General features: G+C 36.6%; 1 protein-coding gene and 1 long non-coding RNA gene across 9 annotated transcripts in view; one reads left to right on the top strand and one right to left on the bottom strand.

The window, feature by feature from the left end:
- Positions 1 to 5,125: 5,125 nt before the first annotated feature.
- LOC125911935 (uncharacterized) lies at positions 5,126 to 20,495 on the top strand. Its single transcript, XR_007454513.1, has 3 exons — positions 5,126 to 5,210; positions 12,392 to 12,445; positions 20,268 to 20,495. It is a non-coding gene; the product is annotated as an uncharacterized LOC125911935 (long non-coding RNA).
- A 100-nt stretch (positions 20,496 to 20,595) lies between these two features.
- PTPN4 (protein tyrosine phosphatase non-receptor type 4) overlaps positions 20,596 to 24,822 on the bottom strand; it is a 217,005-nt gene continuing 212,778 nt past the window's right edge. For all 8 annotated transcript variants that reach the window (XM_049616206.1, XM_049616209.1, XM_049616205.1 and 5 more), the window contains one exon: positions 20,596 to 20,698. In XM_049616206.1, coding sequence (XP_049472163.1) covers positions 20,612 to 20,698 — 87 coding nt within the window. In that variant the 3' untranslated portion in view covers positions 20,596 to 20,611. The remainder of the gene's footprint in view (positions 20,699 to 24,822) is intronic.

Here is a 24,822-nt window from a genome sequence, read left to right as displayed (position 1 = left end):
TACCTTTACCTGCCCAGACTTAGACTACTTACTGATCCTTAGACTATTTACTTGACCATAGGGTAAGAGAACACCGTGATTTGTTTACACCAACCACAGTTCACTCTTGGGGTTTGGGGAAGGGCCTGCTCTCAGATCTGGACTCTCCATTAACTTCTTGAACAAATCCAAGTTTTTGTTTTTGTTTTTAATGTTTGTTTATTTATTTATTTTGAGAGAGACAGAGAAAGAGAGAGCTTGAGCCGGAAAGGGGCAGAGAGAGGGGGAGAGAGAAAATCCCAAACAGGCTCCACGCTGTGAGAGCACAAAGCGTGTCACGGGGCTGGAACTCAGGACCCTGAGATCAAGATCTGAGATGAGATCAAGAGTCTGATGCTTAACCAACTGAGCCACCCAGGCGCCGCAGAACAAATCCAAGTTTTATTAGCAGGATAAGGGAGGTGTTGCAAGGAAGAATGACTCTGGGTGGGCTATGGAGGGTGCCTACCACAATAACCCACTTTTTGGTGAAATAGTCCTGGCCCATGGAAAGATTTTCCTTCATTGAGAGGGGAGATTTTAACAAAAAGAAACATTGTTTAGAATGGAGTGGGGAGGCCAGCAGGGGGAGCTCTAACGCTGCACCACTCAGACCCAACGGGAAAAGATGTACTTTCCATGCGCATGCTGATTTAGCTACTACTTTACCATCCCAGTAGGAAGCAGAAAGGTTTTTCTCCTCCCCAGCCAGTGAGAGGCCATCACAACTGAGCCAATGAATAGCCCCTATACTTGGAACTCCCTGTTTACTCCAAGGGACTTTTTGTCTCTAACAGCCCTCTCAACTTCCCACTTTCCTCTGTAAAAGAGTGGCCCTCCTCTTTTGTTTTCTAGATTTATTTTTTTTCCTAGATTTGCCTATGGTTTTGCGTAACTTGCTTGTCCCGAATTGCAGCTCTCTGCTATTCCCAAACTTTTGCTAGTGAAATAACTGGCAGTTTTAACAGAACATTCTCACTCTAGATTTCCACGTGTATCTTCGCTCTTGGTTTGCCCTCTGGAGTCACGCAGAAAGAGGTAGACCCAGTTGTGTGGCTTCTGAAAACCATACAACTGGGACAGGGCCCTTTAAGCGAAATAACACATATTTAAGTATTGAAAATGAGGTACTGGTTCTTGGAAGGGGCCCACACAAGTCAAGAGACCCAAAGCTTAAACCTAATTATCTTCATGGTGAATCCACCTCTGCCCACAAGAAGAAACATAATTCTTTCGTATCAGAACCCTTTAAATAATTAGGGATATTTGTCCCAAGCCTGCAAATTCTCCTTCTTTTGTGTTTATTTCCAAGAGAGTTCTTTACTTTCTTGATTAGCTTTTCGAAACTGGTCCACACTAGTGGGGTCACTCATGTCAAGGTATTCTGAGCATCGTGGAGCAGAAGGAAGTCCAATTTAACACTCAGTCCCAGAGACTGAAAGGCTCTGGGATTCCAAAAGGCTTTTTGGGATTCCAAAAAGGCTCCACTGAAAAGAAAATACTCTCAGGAGAGTGGATATCATGAAGAACTAATTTATCAGACACTGGATCAAGAGAGCATTACCTATTCAAAAAATGCACACAACTAAAATAAATAAAAAATAAATAAACCCAGTCATCAGGAAACAGCGCTAAGAGAGAGATTGCTATAAGCAGACTGCAAATAGTCTAAACTTTAGAAGCGAACACATCTAAAACAGGTTTAAGGTCTGTTGGGATAAAGATGATACTACCTGCCTCACAGGGCAGTAATGAGAGTTACAGAAAACAAGGTGTCTGAAAATGTTTTCAAAAGCATACAACATGGAACGCCTGGATGGCTCAGTCAGTTAAGCGTTCGACCTTGGCTCAGGTCATGATCCCGCGGTTCTTGAGTTCAAGCCCCGCGTGGGGCTCTGTGCTGACAGTTCAGAGCCTGGAGCCTACTTCTGATTCTGTGTCTCCCTCTCTCTCTCTCCCCCTCCCCCACTCACGCTCTGTCTCTCTCTTTCAAAAATAAAAATATTTTTAAAAATTAAAAAAAAAAAAAGCATTCAACATGACATGTAAGAGGATGTAAATGTTACAGACCAAAGAACAAAAGTACCTGGGGATGCAAACAGAAGATGAAGGTCTCCTAAATGGAGCTATGACTTGTGCCTAATTTCATGTGGTTGGGTAGTTCCCTTTATCCAGTTAAAGCTTTCCTGAGCCAGAATCTCATGTTTGAAAGTCCACACTTTCTCTCTTTACAAGTAACCCTGGGGGGAAGTAAGATCTTAAATTCATACTAAAGTATTAGCCACAGAGGCTAATTGAAGGACACCTTAAAAGAACGGGGCAGGGGGGGGGATACCTGGGGGAGAGAATTATGCAGAGAAGGGACATGGAAGGATGAATTGAAGACAAGTCTGGAACAGAGTCTACTGGTCTGGTAGCCTATGCTCCTTCTTTATACTGATAGGAAGAAAAATTGAGAAAACCTTGGATGGCACCAGGAAGTTCATAATATTGTGTAATAGAAAGACAGAAGTAAAAACATTTTGCTATTAGATTTGCCTAATGGTGAAACCAGGATGAGAAGAAAAAGGAAGGAGCCAAGGCTCATTATTTCTAGAAGTTAATGTGTATATGTCACCAGATGATCTTGTTAAAAGGCTTAAGTCTAGAGTGGAGCCTGAGAGTCGGCATTACCCACAAGCTTGCAGTTTGTTGACACTGCTCATGAGTGGGTATGCTTTGAGTAGGGAGGTCTTTCGCTGACTGCCCCATACTGTGACTACTGACCGCCCCCAGGGCTTCTGAAGGCATTAAAAGACATACAGTAGAAAGGTCAGTGGTGACCACCCTGTCACTAACTCACTTGAACAAGGATTTATCTTTTCTGGCATCAGTTTTCTCATGTGTAAAATGAGGTAATTAGAACAGAGGATGGGTTGGATCATGTCCTAAAAAAAGATAGGTTGCAGTTCCAATCCCCAGTACCTATGAAGGTGACCATATCTGATCTTGGCATATGAAATCAGGTTAAGATGAGGTCACTCGAGCAGACCCTAAACCAATATGACTGGTTTAGGTGCCCCTATAAGACTGGTGTCCCTATGAGAAAGAGAAATTTGACTGCCATGTTTATAGCAACATTATTTACAACAGCCAAAACGGGAAAACAACCTAAGTGTCCATCAGTGGATGATGGATAAAGAAGATGTGGCATATATATATATATATATATATATATATATAAAATGCAATATAATACGTGAAAACAACCTAAGTGTCCATCAGTGGATAAAGAAGATGTGGCATGCGTATATATATATATATATATATATATATATATATATATAATGCAATATAATATAATGCAATGATATTACATTTATATGGCCATAAAAACATGAGCCATAAAAACATAAGTGTTCTCCCCCCAGGGTTACTTCTACCATTTGCAACAACATGGATGGTGTTTGAAGGGATTATGCTACATGAAATAAGTCAGAGAAAGACAAATACTGTATGATTTCACTTATTTAGCCATTAATCCATTGATGGACACTTGGGTTGCTTCTATCTTTTGGTTATTGTGAATAATGCTGCTATAAGCACAAGTGTGTGTGTGTGTGTGTGTGTGTGTGTGTGTGTGTGTATACATATATCTTTGTGATCCAGTGTTCACTGCTTTTCGTTATATACCCAGAAATGGAATTGCTGAATCAAATGATATAGGAAAAAAAGAAATGTAACCAACCATGCTAAAAGTAAAATATTGGTTTTATTTATCTATGTAAAATTTATTTACCTTTATCAGTGTTATTTTTTCTTATGGCTTTAAGTTTCCATCTAGTTTCCTTTCATTTCAGCCTAAAGTACTGTCTTTAGCATTTCTTTTTGGATAGATCTACTGGTAATGAACTCCCTCAACATTTTTTTTTTAATCTGCAAATGGCTTAATTTCTCCTTTATTCTTAAATCTCTCTCATTTAAAATTTTTAAAAAATTTTTTAATGTTTATTTTTTGAGTGAGAGAGAGAGAAAGAGAGAGAGAGAGAGAGAGAGTGCAAACAGGGAAGGGGAAGAGAGAGAAGGAGACAGAGAATCAGAAGCAGGCTCCAGGCTCTGAGCTGTCAGCACAGAGCCTGATGCAGGGCTCGAATCAATCCATGAACTGTGATATCATGACCTGAGCTGAAGTCAGACGCTAAACCGATTGAGCCACCCAGGTGTCCCTTTAAAAATTTTTTTAAATTATTTTTTAAACGTTTATTTATTTTTGAGAGAGCACCAGTGGGGTAGGGGCAGAGAGAGAGGGGGACAGAGGATCTGAAGCAGACTCTGAGCTGACAGCAGTGAGCATGACGTGGGACTTGAACTCATGAACTGTGAGATCATGACCTGAGCCAAAGTCGGACACACTCAACCAACTGAGCCACCCAGGCACCCCTCTGTCTCATTTTTTTAAGTAATCTCTACAACCAACATGGGGCTTGAACTCACAACCCTGAGATCAAGAGTCACATGCCCTTTTCCTTTATTCTTGAAGAGTATTTTTGCCAGATATAAAATTCTTGGTTGATACATTTTCCCCCAATATCTTAAATGTTATCCCACAGCCTGATGACTTCCATCATTTCTAGTTAGCTGTTGATCTTACTTAAGATCCTTGTACCTGGTGAGTTCTTTTTCTCTTGCTGCTTTCAAAATTCTTTGTCTTTGGGTTTCAACAATTTGATTATAATGTATCTCAGTGTGTGTACCTTTTAATTTTATCCTGCTTCAAGTTTGTCAAACTTTTGGGGCATGTGTATTCATGTATTTCCTCAGTTTTGCAAAATGTTCAGCTGTTACAGTCGTGCCCCCCATCTGCGGGGGATACATTCTAAGACTAACTGATGCCTAAAGCCATGGATAGTACCAAACCATCTACATACTACATCTTCTTGTATACATGCATACTTAGGACAAGGTTTAATTTACAAATTAGGCACAGTAAGACATGAATAATAACTAGTAATAAAATAAAACAATTATAATAATATACTGTAATACAAGTTATGAGAATGTGGTCTCTCAAAATGTCTTATTGTACTGTACTCACCCTTATTCTTGTGATGATGACAAACACAGGCATTGTGACATACTGTTTGGCTCCTATGGACCCTCTGATGATATGTCAGGAGGAGGATCATCTGTTTCCGGACCACAGTTTACCACAGGTAACTGAAGCCATGGAAATGAAACCATGGATAAGGGGGGACTACTGTATTTCAAATATATTCTCAGCCAATTTTCTTTCTTCTCTATCTGAAGTCCTTTAATGGTTGTGTTGGTATGTTTTGTGGTATACCACGGGTCCCTCAGATTGTTTTCCCCTTTGCTCTTTTTTCTTTTTCCTCCTTACACTAAATAATTTCAATTGTCTTATCTTCAAGTCACTGATCCTTTTTTCTGGCTACCCGCACCTGTTATGGAACCCCTGTAGTGGGTTTTTTTTTCAGTTATTTTACTCTGCCATTCCAGAATTTGTTTTTTTAATATTTATTTAAGTAATCTCTACATTCAACAAGGTGCTCAAACCCACAACCCCCAAGACCAAGAGATGCATCTGTACTAATTGAGCCAGCCAGGTAACCCTGTTTTGGGTCAAGTCTCATTTTGTTCATACATGATTTTCCTGGTTTCTTTCAGTTCCTGCCCATGGTTTCCTTTAGCCCATTGAACATATCTAAGACGGTTGATTTCACATCTTTGACTAATAATTCTACTGTGTGGACTTCCTTGAAGATGATTTCCATCCAATTCTTTTTCTTTCCCCTGTGAATGGGCCATATTTTCCTATTTATTGTAATTGTATTACAAATAATAATATTATAAAGAATAATTTTATTCTTTGTTGAGAAGTGGACATTTTGAGTATTAGGTGGTGAGAACTCTGAAAACCAAATTTCCCCATTCCTTAGGAAATACTGAGTCCTAGGGCACCTGGGTGGCTCAGTCAGTTCTAAGTGTCTGACCTCAGGTCAACTCATGATCTCACGGTTTGTGGGTTCGAGCCCCACGTTGGGCTCTGTGCTGATAGCTCACAGCTCTGAGCCTGAAACCTGCTTCGGATTCTCTGTCTCCCTCTATCTGCTCTGTCCCCACTCGTACTCTGTCTCTATCTCTCAAAAATAAAGAAACAGTCAAGACAGTAAAAATGAAAGAGAAAGAAAGAAAGAGAAAGGAAGAAAGAGAAAGAAAGAAAGAAAGAAAGAAAGAGAAAGAAAGAAAGAAAGAAAGAAAGAAAGAAAGAAAGAAAGAAAGAAAGAAAGAAAAGGAATTACTGAGTTTTGCTTGTTGAGGTCTGGAGTTATTTGTAACTTTTCCAAAATATTTTTGCAAAGTGTGTATTCCTTTCTGTCTATATGGTCACTTACGTTTCTATTCTGTTACTCTGTGGCAGCCAGTGACCTGACAAATATTGTTGTAAGGTCTGTCTTTCAAGAGGGGGAGGGGGAACCAAGTACTGTTCTTATCCCCTGGGAACAGCTTTAGCCCACTGGGATTGAAACAATAGAAACCAGCCTCTGTCCTGGCCTCTCGATCAAAAGCAGCAATCCCCAATCAGAACCCACAAATCTCGATACTTGGAAGACAAGGTTCTTATTGCCCACTCTGGCTCCAGCAAGCCACACCAGAAGCACAGGTAGCTATCTTCACTGCTGCCTGCTGCAAGGATGGGATATGGTAGTTGCTACCACATGAAAGGCTGAAACTTACCAAAACTTACCAGTCTCGTTACCAACAATCTATCTCCTAGATGCTGCAAATATTCCAGCTGGATCCAGAACTCCAAAATAGTGACTCCAGAGAGTCTCTGCAAGCCAAATTAGTTGTTTAAGTGGAAGGATGGATTCCTGGAACTTCCTACACCATCTTCCAAGACATCACTCCCAACTGGTTCTTTAAAAAAAAAAACTTCTGCTTGGGGCACTTGGGTGGCTCAGTTGGTTAAGTATATGTCTCTTGATTTCGGCTCAGGTCATGATCTCACTGTTTGTGAGTTCGAGCCCCACACTGGGCTCCATGCTGACAGCGCAGAGCCTGCTTGGGATTCTCTCTCTCTGCTCCTCCTTATCCCTATGTTTTCTTCTACATCCATAGGCATATTGATCCTACTTCCTACATGTTTCATTGTCCTTTTGTTCTGGTCAATCTTCACCATTTCCAAGACTAAGTGGTTTTTCTCCACTGGGTCATACTTCCTTGCGTCTTCCTGTCTATAGTAATTTTTTGTTGGCTGCCAAACATGATAAATTTAATTTTCTACAATAGTATTTTTGTTTTAAATGTTTATTTATTTATTTATTTATTTTTTAAATTTTTTTTAACGTTTTATTTATTTTTGAGACAGAGAGAGACAGAGCATGAAGAGGGGAGGGTCAGCGAGAGGGAGACACAGAATCTGAAACAGGCTCCAGGCCCTGAGCTGTCAGCACAGAGCCTGATGTGGGGCTCGAACTCACGGACCGCAAGATCATGACCTGAGCCGAAGTCGGCCGCCCAACTGACTGAGCCACCCAGGCGCCCCTGTTTATTTATTTTTAAGAGAGAGAGGGAGACAGAGAATCCGAAGCAGGCTCCAGGCTCTGAGCTGTCAGCGCAGAGACTGACACAGAGCTCACACTCATGACCTGTGAGATCATGACCTGAGCAGAAGTTGATGCCTAACCAACTGAGCCACCCAGGGACCACTTGAGTGGTATTTTTTAAATGGCCTTTACCCATTAGGCAGTTAAGTAACTTGTGAATTAGTTTGATCATTTTGAAACTTGTTTTAAAACCTTTGAACTGAGTTTAGAGTAGCTTTTACCCTCCAACTTGGTTAGCCTCACTTCTAAACTTTGGGCTTTCCTGAGTTTTTGCTAACATCCTCTTATCTTCAAAGAGGCTTCTCCTCGGTGCTTAAAAGAAACTCGAATTATTCTCATCCTCGTGGCCAGCCCTGGGAATATTCCTCCTACAACTTGGTAATTGTTTTTCCTCAGAAGTTTGTCTTCTTCATGAGGTTTTACCACATGCAAAGATTAATATTCCATCTAAGACTCAGAGTGACTCCTATGTAAATTTACTGAAATCTTTATATCGTTTCCTCCTCCTTGGAACGTTGCTTCATACCTTCTAACAGCCCCAGCTTCCCAAAACTCTGACACCTGTCTCCCCAAGTAGCAAGATTACCAGTCTTGTTTGGGCTTCATATGCCTGCATCAGCTTATAAATTATCTCCACAAAGAAAACCTGACTTATGGGAAGGCTCACTCACCTCTCTTTTGATCTTTTCCCAGGAATTACAGTCTTAATGGACTTTTCCTGATATTGCAAACGTTTTTTCCTATTATTTTGTTCAATTTTCCAGTTGTTTACACAGGAGGCTGACTCTGGGCCCTATTGCTTCCTCATGCTCAGACGCGGAAGTCCAAATAGCTTTTTGTTGTTTAAATGGACCAAGTTGCAAAACAGAAAGGACCTGAATGGACAATTCACCAAGAAAGAAACATGCATGGCCAAGAAGCATATAAAAAGATATTCAAATTTGCAAATCACATTTTATATATGTCTTATTACATGAGAAAATATAAGAGTCATGATATCCACCAAGGGTGGAGACACAGACACATTACTGATGAGGTGGTAAAGTGATGGAAGTATAGTTTTGGAAGCCAATTTTGACAGTATCAGTAAAAACTTTCAGGTATACTTAACATATTCAGCAATTCCACTCCTTGATATTTACTCAGAAACGAAAGCATGTGTTCACAAGCATACTTGTACAGGAATGTTCACAGCATTTTTACTGATAAAACCCCCCAAATCAAGAATGTCTCCAAGCCCAGCTACCCATGAAAAGGAGGCCGATAAGCAAACTATTAATATATTTAACTACTTACCAAATAAAAACCAAACCGATGAATCTCAGAAATTTTGACTAAAACGAGTCTTAGAATATACATATAAATTGCATGTATGAAAAATTCTAGGACAGGCTATTCTAATCTCTAAGAATCAGTATACTCACTGCCTCTAGTAATGTTGTAGGTTGTATTCTGTCCACCCCCCACAAAAGACATTTTGAAGTCCTAACTGCCAGTACCTCAGAATGCAACTTTATTTGGAAATAGGGTCATTGCAGACAAAACTAAGATGAGGTGGTGCTGGAGTAGCATGGGCCTCTAATCCAATATAGCTGGTTTCCTCACAGAACAATGTCCATGCTAAGATGGACTTTTGGAGTGGTTAAATTTAAAAGCCAAGGAAGGTCCAAGGCTACCTGAAGCTAAGAAAGACACACGAAGAGATCCTTCCCTAGCACCCTCCGGGGGTGGGTGCATGGCCCTGATAACATTCTGAGTTTGGATTCTGGACTCTAGAACTGTAAGACAATAGATTCCTGTCGTTTTAAGGCACCCAGTTCGTGGTACTTTGTTAGGGTAGCCCCAGGAAGCTAACGAAGGGAAGGAAGGTAAGGGTAGTAATGGACTGGGAAGGGAAAAGGAGACTCTCTCAAGTGATGAAAATGTTCTGTATCAAATCCTTATGTAGGTTTTTTCCTCCTTTCTTTTTTCTTAAGATTTTGGAGCCTCTGGGGTGGCTCAGTCGTTAAGCCTCTGACTCTTGATTTCGCCTCAGGTCATGACCTCACAGTTCCAGAGACGGAGTCCTGTATGGGGCTCTGCGCTCACCTTGCAGAACCTGCTTGGGATTCTCTCTCTCCTCCCTTACCCCTCCCCAATTGTGCGCCCAAGCTCTCTCTCTCTCAAAACAAATAAACTTAAAAAAAAAAAAGACTTTGTTTTTAAGTACTCTCTACACCTAACGGGAAGCTCAAACTAACAACCCAGAGACCAAGAGTCAGTCTCTACTGACTGAGCCAGCCAGGCGCCCTCCCCGTTCTTTCTTTTTTAACTGAAATAGAATTGACATACAACATATTAATTTCAGATATACAACATGATTTGACATTTGTATAACGATCACCACATTAAGTCTAGTTACCATCTGACAACCTATGCAGTTAAAAATTTTTTCTTGTGGTAAGAATTTTTAAGATTTACTTTCTCACCAACTTTCAAATTTGAAATGCAGTATTAATGACTAAAATCAATATGATATACACTACATCCCACTGACTCATTTTATAATTGGAAGTTTGTACCTCTTGATCCCCATGGGGGTTTGACTTTCATAGAAATATGCATTCATTAAAACTTACTGAACGGTAGACTTAATATTTATTTTACTGATAAAAACGTTATGTCAAAAAGATAATTGTTGAAGATTAGAGATACGTGAGCTGAAGTGCTCAGGGGTCAAGTGTACAGATGTGGGCAACATCATTTTATGAAGTGCATAAAAGATGTATTGATGGATTGAGAGATGCCTAGGTAGATGGACAAGTCATAAGACAAATATAGCAAGATGGTAATTACAGAATCTAGGGGATGAGTATATGGATGTTAACTTCAATTCTTTCAATTTTCTGTATGTTTGAATATTTTTATATATTCAAAATATATTATGTTGGGGGGAATTTTATAGATAATTGACCCATATGTACAAGTATAATTTAAAAGGGAATATATAAAAGGCTATCATAATTTTTAATAGCAAACTTAAAAACTGTCTAAATATTCGAGAGGAATTTTTACATACAGTAGAAACTGTATCTGATGGTACCAAAACTAATGGTTAGTTGGTTAATTGAAAAGCCATTTAAAGGAGAGAGAAAAATACAAGCATTTTGTTTTAGCTTAGGACAAAAAATGCATTTTTATCTGTGATTCTTTTTTATGTAGGAACAAGGTTTTACTTTTACTTTGGGTTTGAGCCCAATTATAGTCCCTGAGTCTCTGTTGCAAAAAACAGACCCCAAGTGTGGCATCTATTTTTTTCTGTCTCTCAAATGCATCATCTTTTGTTAGTCTCTCATAATCGTCTCGCTAATACCTATTTTAAATAATTTTTAAAGAATTTGATTTAGTTTTAATGACACCTTTATAAGGGTTTTGCAAAAATCCAACCCTCCTGCTTTTCACATGCACATTTCACTGGCTTATGTAGCACATAATTAAATGGTATCAGAAAGATAAATTTGCATATATAGGTTAGCAAATAAATACAGCTGATTTTAGGAAGCTTACTACTTTAATTGGAACCCCAAGAGTTCTGGCATGACTCAGAGCAGTCAGTGGTGGCAAGGGGAGAACAAGAGGGGAAAACAGAGTGCCAGTCTACAGAGTGGGTTACTTAGAAGGTGGTTAAGAGAGCTTCTGTCACAGATGGAATGTTAATAGAGGATTAGAGTCAAGCTTTTGCAGGTATACCCCAAACTCCGAAGTCACGAAGAAGACTGATACATTTGTTGATAAAAGTATTAAAAATATTATCATGTCCCCCCAACACCCTAGAAGAATAAAGTCAAAGAACACCGTAAGAAAAAAGGTTTGCAATATATAAACACATGACTGTCAAGTGACTAATTTCTTTAATTTACAACATCTCATATGAATAGAACATTAAACAACCTGATATAAAAATAAGCAAAGGATATCAATATGGAATTTTGAGAACAAGAAATACAAAAGATCAATAAGGATATGAAAATCTACTTAACTTCCTCACAGAAGAAATGCATTGTCAAAAGATAATTTCATTTATAAGATGAGCAAGTTTGATATCAGTTCTAATAAAAATGTGGGGAAACAGACATTCTCATATGCTTTGATGGAACCATAAGCTGATATAAACTTCTCCAAGAACAATTAGACAATATTTATTAAAATTTCAAAATGCAGGTGCCCTATGATCTAGCAACTTTGCTGGTAGAAATTTACCCTACGTTTATGCTTATAATGATTAAAGAAAATATTTGCAAAAGGAGGTTCAATAGAGCATTGCTTGTACAGTATGAACTGGAAACAAGGTAAGTGTGCATCAGGAAATTAAATTACGGTATAGCCATAGGATGGAGTACAAGGCAGTAATTGAGAAGAATGAGGTAGACCTGAATATGCTGATATGGAAGTCTTTCCAGGGTGACAAAGCACTGCAGAATATATTGTACGATCCCTCTGACATTAACAAAATGTATATGTACTTACAAATGCATACACACACATTTCCCCCCAGAGGAAAATACAAGAAATTGAATAGAAGTTGTCATCGGTTTGAGGGAGACTACTCTTAGGGGTAGGTCAGAGGCTTTTACACCTCCTTGTGAATCTTCCTTATACTGTTTGAATTTCTATTATTATGTACCTGAGAATAATCATGGCATAATCATAAATCTTTATCTTTGCCTTCATTTTTTAGATACGAAATTACTTAAATATTAATTTTTTAGGAAATTATTTTCTTTCAGGTGAAAGATGGCATACTTCAACTGCATTTGGGGAAGACACAAGGCATGCTGAATGTAGGTACAGAAAGGTCCCTTATTTTGATTGACAAGATCTTAGGTCAGGAATACCAGAAGAGGGGCTGGTGCTGGGAGGAGAGAGGAGTCAAGCAGTGGCTGAAGTGAAGGAAGAACATTTCCTTATTCTTTAATCCTCTAAATCCCTTTTAGTTCCTTACTTAATCTCCTCACCCCTCCCCAAACACAGCCACTCGTGAAACAGAAATTCTAGAAATAAAGTTTGCACTTAGCATTCTCCCAGCCCCTTCGGATCCCCCATTAATGAATACAACCACTGTCAGAAAAGCCCAACAACAAAAAATAATCTTCAAAACTCCTATACTTTAAATTACTAAAGCACATCTTTATTTTGCAATTGAACAATTAAAAGTCACAGCTAGAGTTTTTTCACGTCTGTACCTGAACAACTATTTCTCAATCAAAATGAAATATGGCCAACAAAATATGTGTAATAGCATTGCACGTAACAGAAGTTGCTCTTAGGACTAAAACAGTTTTAATGTAAATCAGCATTTTAATCCTGTCTGATGTTAGTATTCATAGATTTTTTTTACATGAATAAACTTCAGGAATTCTAGTTTTTCACTGAAATTAAAACAAATACACAGGCTTTTCAAGCATACAGTAAGCTGCAGTGACAAATGCAGAGCGCTGATTTCAAATTATCCCGTGTTGACCAAATTCAAGCTTATACATTTTAAATGAACCCTAAGCTTCTTTGCCTCTTAATTGTGGAAACAAACCATATGGAAAGAGCTATTTTTGTGAAATGGGGAAAGAGAGTTAATTTTAAAAATTAAGGGGCTAATTCCATTTTGCTACTAGTTCAGTACAATCAAACGTGAAATGACAGCAGAAATGCAAAATCATATTTTAATAACGAAATAAACTAGATTTTTAACTAAGTGACTTTTCGCCCTTCATATTTACATATAGCACCTGTTACAAGAAAAAAAATCCCAAATTAATACACCCTCTACATAGAAATAATTCTTTGTAAAACTAATACTTAAAAATACCACTGATGAGTATATAGTAAATTGTCCTAAAACTAAGCCTACACTGTAGAAAATAAAGACTAGCTTTTCTTACTTGAAAAGATAACAATATGGATTGTAACTGCAATGTCCTGATGCTTTAAGAACACTGGGTTGGACAGTTTTTTGTTTTTTTTCCAAGCACACATACTCTAATGAGATAAAATGAAAACAGCTTAATGTAAACTGTTTTTAGTGTCTTAAATCCTGTCCCTTGACACGTATATAAAGTATCAGGACTTTGCCCTCTTCAACTTAACTTGTGGTGCGGTGTTGACTTAACCCCTACCTACCACTTAAAACCAAACAAGTGGATTTCCAAGTATTCATGTCATGTAGGAAAATTCAAAGCAGAAAGGATTATTGTAAACCAAACCTGGTTGAAGCTAGCTGAGAGCACCCAGAGTCCAGCTGGATAGTCAACTGGGTAGGCTTCACTGTACTAAATTAATTACAGAAAAGTGGCAAAGCTAAAACCACACAAATTACCTTTTAAATATCAAATGACCAGGAGATCATTGTAAAGCACTGAACTTGGGTCCAATCCAATGAGTTCTACATACTAATCCACTAAAGTTTTTCCATATTTACAAAACTCCTAGGATAGATTTTATTTTTAAATGTATAAATTAAGTCAGTAGTAAGCATGAAATAAAGTGCTACTATTTAAAATTCAAGAAGTCAATTTCAGCATTGAAATTTGACCTACTCTACAGGATATAAGAAAGACTGAATAATCTTGTGAACTCACTAAAGGGTTGGAAAAGATGGGTGCCAGAGAATCCCAGAATTGGATTGAAATGTTCTTGCCAGGGAAGGCAAGGAACTGCAACACAATTCAGGAGTAAAAACTAAAAAGCTTCTTTTAAATAAAAGGTAAAATGGGCTCAATTGTGACTACAGTGAATTTGGGGAAATCAAACATCAGCACCTATTTCTGTCTAAGATGGTAAACTGGGCTGATCCTCCTTGACGATGTCATGGTGATAATTTCATTTAGCAAGGTGGCATTTCGGTTAAAGTTACAAGTAATATTTGTTACATTTTGGAAACTCTCAGGGTTGAGGGGGCCTGATATTAATCTCTTAACCACTGTAAAAGAAAAAAAAAGGCTAATGAAGAAAGGTATCACCTTATAGCTTCAGGGTATTTACTTCACAAAGACTATAAGATGAAATTACTTTTCTGAAGTTGGATATACGGAAGCAGGAGTCAAAATAATGAAGGTCCCATTGAGTCAAGTGTAACAAGTGATGAATAATAAGTACTACCCTTTAAAAAGACTATTGAGCAAATCATGCCTAAAACATGGTAGGGTTTGTTGTTCAGCTGAATTAATAAATCCCTAAGCATCTAATACACCACTGTTACAGGTCAGAACTGGGCTCAGTGGTGTTACCTGTCCAAGATACTGATCATAAGAAGGCAAAACTATTTGTCAGGGGCCTCTGCACATATTTACTATAGTGGATCTGATGCACAGATTTCTGGCGTCACCAAAGTCACACTCACAACGATGTCCTCATTTGTGGCTGCCACATTGACAAAGCCTGAGAACTTTCCTTCACGGTAAACACATGCAGCAGAATGTTTACCCTCACACAAAAACACCCTTCCACACTCCAGAAGTCTAGAATTCAATTGTTTTACACTTAAAAATAGTAAGCACAAGTTTTCTTGAAATTTTCTATTCTAGAACTAAAACAAAACAGAATACAAAACAATGTATGTTATATCTGAAATATGCTTCAGTAATGATTGCTTGTTTATAATGAAAATTACAGTTTTCTTCTAAAATTGCATTTTATATAATGAAGTGGATGGAATACTCTTCCTTTCATTTTTTTTCAATCCCTTGCTGACTTTTGAAAACAAAGAGTTTCCTTAGAATCAAGTCATAATTCTAATAACATTTCAAAGATACATTCATATTTTTACAGCATGAAAGACATACAAGTATCATTTCCTTTTACACAATGAAGTAAAAGAAGTTAACAGTTTCAATCTTTTGTCCATAGAAAAATATTTTCTGTATCATTTACACAAGTAGGAAAATTCTACAGTGCTTAACTGAAACTTCCATGATGAGCACATCAAGGCTTTTAAACACTCTCATTCTCTTATTGGAAATTTTAAAAGGTTTCAGGAAGTTAAACGTTAGGACTTCCACCTAAAATTGTAGTCTTTAACTTGCAATATTGCTAATACCTTTCACTTCGTAAATTTAAAAAAAATTGCTTTTCTTCTTTATGCACTGAATCACATCTAGTCAATATTGATGGATTGCACCCCAGTAGATACTACTTCTGGCTGCCCACTGAGCTTGGACTGCTAAAATAAAAATAACAATGACTATAAAACTTTAGAAATCAATAGTAAATTGCAGTAGAAAAACATACAAATAAATAGCAGCAAATTTAGAAATGGAAACAGAAGTAACTATTTGGTGTTTACCCAGGACAACTTCACCAAGATTATGAAAATAAAATGTCTCATTTCTGGCTGATATAGGACTTGTTGGTTTTTGATACTATTGAGAGGCTTATGTACGAATTGCTACTAAGAATAAAGGAAGTTAGTATATAATAAAACAATTGTTGGTAACAGTTGCAGACATTGTAAAATAAGATGAACTCCCGAAATACAATTTAGGGATTAATTTCATGGGCTCTTTATAAAATTGCTGAACTTCTCTATTAGTTCGCTCAAGAATGTTTTATTACTTGTATTCCTTTGTAGCTATACAATTCACTAAGAATTTTATAAACAGTTGCTATAACTTACGTTGTGATCACACTGAGACACCAATAAATCTGCCAACAGATCAGTAATTCTGATATCTGATAAAATCCAGTGGATTTTAACAACATGGCTATTTTACTTGGAAGAAACACCACACACACACAGACAGACACACACACACACAGACACACACACACACACAGACACACACACACACACACGACTGCAGAAACTGGTTGAACAGCTAAAGTAAATGTGGGAAGTAAGCAATGATAATATGGTTACTTTGTTGATGTGGCATAAAAGCCAACTGTGTGCGACACAATTCATCTTTTTCATGTCATATTATTAAGAGATGTTTATTCCCACAACTACTTACCATAATATATTTACTCTAAGTGACTTAAGTGTAAATTTACCTAAACTACAAAATAAAAGAGATGTAAACATATCCCACCTTATTGTGGTATAAATAATTTTTATGAATTCAAAACTACTTTGGCAACCTTACTATCAGAATATCTTAAATATTCAAAACACAGGTATTAAATAGAACATTGTTAAAAATTCTTCTTTCTTTCTCCCTTCCTGATTAGATTATAAAATAAGTAATGCTTTAATTCTACTACATGTTCACATTATGAACATAAATTATTTGATTATAACTCGACATATATCCTAAATCCTAGTTCTATGTCTTAAGTGCTTTTAAAAAATTAGTCTTCTAGTTTACATTTCAGAATGTTTTTGTACTGCATGTGTTATCAGCCTAAACACTTCACAAAAGCTTATGTTCTATCAGAGAAGCATAACTAGCAAACTGAGTCAGGGTCCTAATTAGGATCACCTTTTAAAGCCTACTTATTTTCTAAATTAAGTGACATCTTCTAAGATCATAGTTATTAAGTGAAAACACTGCCTGAGTATAATTCTTGAGCTGAAACAGACTAAAATTCACAAGAATTTATGATCTATTCATATATGTTGCCTAAAATAATGGAGAAGGTGAGATTAGATAAAATCATTCAAGTTCCTTTCAGCTCTCAAGTTAAGAGTATTTCTAGTGGAGACAGAAGACTTTCACTCAAATACCTGATTAGACCTGACCAGACCTGCCAGCAGATTATAAACAACTCTATAGTTAAAATAATCCTTTACCTCTGTTTGTTACCATTAGCCTTTATGAAACACACAAATATATATAAACACACAAAAGTGTACATAGTAGTACTTGAAACCTTCAAGCAACTGTCTTAATGGCTTATCATACCTTCTTAAGTTTGAAGTCAGTTTTTATATATAAATTTTCTCTTTACTCTTAATCAAAATGAGCAACACCCCCCCCCCCCAACTTGTGCTAGCAGGCCACACGAAGAAAATTATTTCTTAAGCTGTTTACTCTGCCTCTATTTTGAATGGATGTACTCATTTAACAAATACCACCAATTCTTCTTGTGAATGTAAAGTCTATTCCAAAATATTCCTCATGCTATGTACACAGTGCTGACACAAATCTGATGCTCAACAAAATCTGAAATGAACATGGTAAAACCACCTTAAATCAGAGAGGAAAGGTTTTCATAAACATTTATCATTTACAAAGCCCCTTGATTCACCAATATCTATTTCCACTTGTGAGAAGAACAGTAGCATTGATTTCTCTGCGGGCGGGGGGAGTGGGAGAGCAGAGGAGTTAACTGGAGGAAAGGGAGAGCAGTTCAGATACAAGAAATTTGACATTTTTATTACACAGTATTACATGGATATGAATGGAAAATCTAGACCTACTTGGCATATTAAAGCTGGGATTATTCCTAGAACCCTATTTAGATTGATGAACAGGTTAAAAATTCTTAGGTGTAACAGATAAAGTCTGATTTGTTGGGTGAACACAGAAGCTTATATAATTAGCATATCCATTTTAAGAAGCTCTGAAGGATAATTTGTTTTAAGATCCTAATAAATATGCCTTTAAAAAAGGATCTTTTCTGTACATAAAAATACTGACAGAGGGCAGCTCCCAGATGAAAAATCCATATATGAGAAATTTAAATGTAACTCTAGACTTCTAATATTTACCACTTAAAGACTGGAATTAATCATTTTAAAAGGCAGCAGTGCTCATTGCCAACAAAATTAGAGTTTATCTCAGAAGTGTAAACACACCTGTAAGTTAAAGAACATGCCAACCATGACATTTATCTGTTCATATCTATACAACTGCATTTTTTTTATCTTTTTAATCTATGGTTGTCATATTCTGTCCACACAGAATAGATTTTCATTTTAATTCAGATTAAAAACAACTGTCAAACAGCTATTAATTATGAAGACCCTCAACATGATTTTACTTGTTCACTTCTTATCATTATGTCATATAGCAGCCTAAATTATATTTATCTGTTGGTAGAAAATGGAATGTTCAAATAAGACTCTAGTTAGTTACTAATTTATACTGTCTTGGCTGTGAAATCCAGGGATAGGATAATTTCTCTTTGACATAAAGGTTATGTTTACTTTTCTCTTAAAAAATTAAAATATTTGAATATAATAATTTATTTGGTATCTTGGTTATCAATATTTAGGACTTAATTTCCTAAAATGTGTTATTATGGGTTCTGATTATCTGAAATAACATCACTTTGATTACACTGAAGATTTTTAAATGTGTATTTGTCCCCTCATACTGAACGGCATTTCACAATATCTACCATTCAAACTCTAAGTTTTATCAAGACTATACAGAAGTATTCAGAAACCATTAGTAAATGAATATTTTAACCACAATCCATATAAAACAAGTGTGTAATATAACATTTCAATAGGTGAGCAAATTTCCACTTATATTAAAACTGGGCAATTTTAAAGTTCTATCTCTCTGTAGACTTAAAAAAAAAGTCCTGAAGAGGAAAGGATACACATCCTTACAGGGAACCAGAGCCTCCATCAGGCTGACAAGCAAAACCCTCCATATTAACATGCTTATAACTTAGTAAGTATATATAAACTGGGGTAATTTAATTGTACACAAATATGACAATAAACCCTCAATGCAGTTATTGAGGGATTACCTTTAGAAATAAGTCAAAAACGTTTCATTCCTCGTTCGAAGCATCCCAACCAACAGACTGGTGTGAGCAAAGCTTGATATGAACCGAAATAAATGCTTTAAGAATAATAATTTAGACAGTGATAGAAATAAATCACAACGAATTGCTCTAACTTTAGCTGAAAATATCAATATGTTTAACTTTAATATGCATATTAGGTGCCATTTCTAAAGTTAGGGATAAAATAAAGAGAAAATTTGAATAATAAAGCATCTTTTAACTTGAGCTGCTCAACTGTAACCCTTGTCCCTCAGGAAAGGAATGTGCAGATTTTCAATAATTCCATAGCAGCAGAACGCTCACTCAGTAGAACACAATTTATCTTTGCTTCTTGTGGCAAAATACAGGAATTGAGTAAGAAATAAAATTTCCATACCCTTCTTTGCGTAACTCTTCATACAAGAAGCTGTTTTTTTTAAATGCAAACTGATTCAAAATGCATAAAAATGTAAATGTACAATATACACACATACCTCCTAGTGGGGTCAAATGAGTGCCTTTTCATTAGACATACAAAGACGTCTCAAGGCACTTAAGGGGTTAAGACACAACGCATGCATTCCTTTACATCAAGTATGTGAAATCACATGATTTGGAATAAGCCAACCGTATGATAAATAGAAGTTACATTATTAAATTCAAGAAAACTTGTAGATTCATATTTATACTTTCTATAAGATGCTGGTAAATGGACACTGTGCAGCATTTCCTGGGAAAAGCAAATTCCATCTTTCTTCTCACGAACAGCAGGTCTCTACAGGGGAGTACGGGGAAAGATGTGCTGCATCCATAGGCAGTGTATTGGCTAATATTGAGAATGATATTGCTAAAATTTAAAAAATAAAAATCTGGTAATCAGTATAGTAAGTACATGAATCACTGGGAAACACCAGAGCTGACTCCTGATGTATACTTCTTTTTGCTTTCAAGATACAGGTGTATATCAGAGATGAGGAGAATTCTGAGCCTCGTTTGTGGCAATTCTACCAGAAGGGGACTGCATGGCACCACCACAGATTTCATAAATTACCCTGAACATACTCAGTTATTCACTATTTGTTCGGAGCAAAGCATGAAATAGTCTTCAAACACATGAATTACAGATTTTGAGAGAGTGACATTGTTTAAACATAAAGTGCAACAGTGCTGAAGTTTTCAGTTTTTGTTAGTTCTTCATTGTTTTTGTCTAACTGCCATTTCCTGCGAGCAGAATTATGGCACAGTGAATAGAACAGAAAGCAGTTTTCCAACACATATCCCAGACTTATGCTTTCTTATTTATTTGATGACGTCGTTAAGGGTTTAACAAATCCTTCTTCATAAACTTTCAAAATAGCTTCACATACAAATCTGTATTGACTCTGAAAAAGAGAAAGGACAGAACTGATCAGAAAGACTAGAAAACAACAACAACAACAACAACAACAACAACAACTTCACTTTACTTGCTTATAAAGGAAATGCAAAGTAAAACCGCACAGAGATACCATTTTTCACCAACACAAAGGCAAAAAATAAAAAGGTCTGACAACGTATTTTGTTGGCAACACTCACTCATACATTGCTAGTAGGGATGTAAAATACTACAATTTGGCAGTATCTAAAAAATTACATTAATTTACCTTTCACCCATTAATCCCACTTGTAGGAATCTATCCGAAAGATAAACCAGAAAAAGAAATTGAAAACATATATTCAGAAATAAGTCTATTCACCACTGGATTATTTTTAATAACACAGAGTAGGAACAATCCTAATGGCTACCAGGAAGGAACTGGGTGGCACATCCTCACAGGGGAATACTATGTGGTGAAGGGCTGAAGGGGAAGGAATGAAAGTCTACCGATCACTATAAAATGATTCCAGAGTACCTTGTTAAGTTAAAACAGCATGGCAGAGAAAAGTGCACACAACGTATTCTCTTTATAACAGAAAGAGGGTGACTACAAATGTCCATCTCAATATATATGTTATACAAAGGGGAAGGACAAATCATTAAAAACATAGTCTCCTATGAAGAGATAGAGGGAATAGAGTGCAGGAGAGGGGTAGAGATTAGATTTCACTGGATATACCTCCTCCTTCTATAGATTTTACTTTGGAACCACATAAATATACCCCATAATTAGAATGTTAATTTAACAAAATCTCTGTAAGTTGAAAATAATATGAAACAATCAATGTGTGTATGTAGTTGATGGCATAACCACATAGAGAGGAGTTATTTCAAGGGACTTTTAAACAGTAATTTGAATATCTCATAGATATATCCAAAAAAGAGAAAAAAAAATTCTTTTCAGTAACGATTCTGTTGGTGGTAGTAGTGTTAGTTTTGTTATTTTGAGATGTTACGTCATGTGGAATAAAACAAGGGAGTATTTGTGATAGTCTAAATCTTTCATTGCTGATATTGTAGAGAACCATTATTCTTGTTAAAGAAGAATGGAAATAAAGATGTAAGGTAGAACACATCAAGTAAAAACACTGAGGTCCTGAATTTGTATTGGAAGCATCAGTAGTAGCTCCTTATACGTTTGTTTTCTTCACTGTGGCAATGGAAGATTTCTAGAGACAAATACTAACACTAACCCAGCAGCTTAAAATACCTAGTGCTCAGAAGGTGATCCCTAAAATAATTTCTGAAGACAAAAACAAAAAAAACAGTACTTTTCTGGAGAAATTATGATTCTAAAACTGGGGCAGGAAATGCACATGCCTGGACATTTTTATTGGTAGCAAAGAAACTATCCGTACTAGGGTCTTGACAAAACAGCTTAGGAGCCGAGCTGAACAGGTTCCTACTGGCCAAAAATGGGACAGTGTAGGCATCATTAAAAAAAAAAAAAAACAACTACAACGAGTTGAAATATATCACATATGTTTAAATCCACGATATCAGAATAATATCAAAGCAAACAAAAGTATGAGGTCACCAGTGGGAGAGGCAAGTGAACCAACTCATTATACTGAAAACTGATATAGGAAAGCACAGCCTATACCACTGGTTAACCAAATAGCAGAAGAGAACTTTCTCTTTAAAGAAGTATTCCAGCTAATAAACAAAGAAGGAATAATAGACTATTATCATTCTTCAAACCCCACCAGTTAATGATGCAGACACTGATCACCCAAGGCCACTAACATCACAAAAAGAAAGACAACGTTTAAGTGCCTCTTGAAAGAACAAAATACCACCTAATTTGTTCAAGTCTATAGATCCATTTACCACTTTTAGGAAACACAGATAATACTCGGTTTATTCATCAAATAAACTGCAGGAAAAAAGAAAAGAAACATAGAAAGAAGCAACACATTAAAAGAGATTTAGGAGACATAAACCAATCAAAATTTGTGGACTGTATCTGAATCCTGATTTTATACAAACTGTAAAAGCAAAAACTCATTGTGTATGATACAATCCAATAATTTGATTTCTGGGTATATATACATACAAAAAAATTGGAAGTAAGACCTCAAAGAGACATTCATACATCCATGTTCACAGAAGCATTATTTGCAATAACCAAAAGATGGAAACAACCCAAATGTCCACCAGCAGATAAAAGGATAAACAAAATGTGGCCTATACACAATCAAGAATTCTTCAGCCTTAAAAGAAAGGAAATTCTTACACATGCTACAAAATGGATGAACCTTGAGACTATAATACTGAGAGAATCCAGTCACAGAAAAACAAAACCTGTATGAAGCTACTTATATAAGGCATCTAGAGCAGTCAAATTCCTAGAAACAGAAAGTAGAATGCTGGTTGCCAGGGGATGGGAGGAGAGGGATATGAAGAGTTGTTGTTTAATGTGTATAGTGTTTTAGTTTTGCAAGATGAAAAAGTGCTAGAGACAGGTTACCCAACAGTGTGAATACACTTAATACTTAATTACTACTGAACTGCGTAATTCAAAATGGTTAAGATGATAAATTTTATGTGGTGTGTTTTGCTACAATTAAAAATCCATTATGTGTGAATATAGATACAAGAATCTCAAGAAAATATTAGCCAATCAAATCAAGCATCATATAAAAAAAATTACACACCATGTCCAAGTAGAATTTACCCCAGGAATGCAGGTTAGTTTAACATCTGAGAGTCAGTCAAGATACTATACAACATTAATAGAATAAAAGACAAAAACCACACAATCATTTCAAGAGACATACGTACACAAAAAGCATTTGACAGAACTGAACATCTTTTCATGATGAAATTACTCAACAAACTAGCAACAGAGGGAACTTCCTCAACCTGACAAAAGGCAGCTTGTTAGATACTTAGTGGGTAAAAAACTGAAAGCTATCTCCCTAAGACCAGGAACAAGACAAGAGTGTCTGGTTTTACCACTTTAACATTGTACTGGAAGTTTTAGCTTGGGACACTTGGGAGAAAAAAGGGGGGACGGGAGTGCCTGGGTGGCTCAATTGGCTAAGCCTCCGACTCTTGATTTCAGTTCAGGTCATGATCTCATGGTTTGTGAGTTTGAGCCCCACACGGGGCTCTGCACTGGCAGCATAGAGCTTGCTTTGGATCCTCTCTCTCTGCCCCTCCCCTGCTCAAGCTCTCTCTCTCTCTCTCTCTCACTCTCGAAACAAACTTAAAAAAAAAGAAAGGAAAGGCATCTAAAGTGGAAAGGAAGAAGTCAACTATCTCTATTTACAGATAGTATCTTGTATATAGAAAATCCTAAGGAATCCACTTTCATAGGTAAAAAATTATTAGAGTTAATGAATTATTTCAGCAAGTTTGCAGGATACATGATCAACATACAAAATCAACTTTATGTCTATACCCAAGCAATGTATACTCCCAAACTGAAATTAAGACAACAATTTCCCTTAAAATAGCACCAAAAAGACTAAAAAGCTTAATAAATTTGACAAAAGAAGTATAAGACTTGCATACTGAAAACTACAACATATGAAAGAAATTAAAGACAACATAAATAGATGGAAAGACATTTTGTGTTCATGGTTTGGAAGATGGAATATCATTAAGATGGCAACACTCCCCCACAATGATATGTAGATTTAATGCAATCCATATCTTGCTTTTTTTTGCAGAGAACATATAATGAATCCATATAAAATTAATATGGAAAAGCAAGGGACTCTGAATAGCTAAAACAGTCTTGAAAAAGGAACAGAGTTGGGAGAGTCACATTTCCTGACTTCGAATTTTATTCTAAAACTATAAGTAATCAAGACACTATGTAAGTAGTATAAGGATAGGCATATAAATCAATGGAACAGAGTTGAAAGTCCAAAAATAAACCCTTACATTTGTGGTCAACTAGTTTTTGACAAGGAACATAGAGACAATTAACAACAATCTTGGGGTGCCTGGGTGGCTCAGTCGGTTAAGCGACTGACTTCGGCTCAGGTCATGATCTCACGGGTGATGGGTTCAAGCCCTGCATCAGGCTCTATGCTGACAGCTCAGAGCCTGGAGCCTGCTTCGGATTCTGTGTCTCCC

The sequence above is a fragment of the Panthera uncia genome (genome assembly GCF_023721935.1).
Source record: "Panthera uncia isolate 11264 chromosome C1 unlocalized genomic scaffold, Puncia_PCG_1.0 HiC_scaffold_3, whole genome shotgun sequence".
NCBI classification, from domain to species: domain Eukaryota; kingdom Metazoa; phylum Chordata; class Mammalia; order Carnivora; family Felidae; genus Panthera; species Panthera uncia.
Note: the sequence above shows the minus strand (reverse complement) of the source record. Positions and strands in the feature narration are given on the sequence as shown.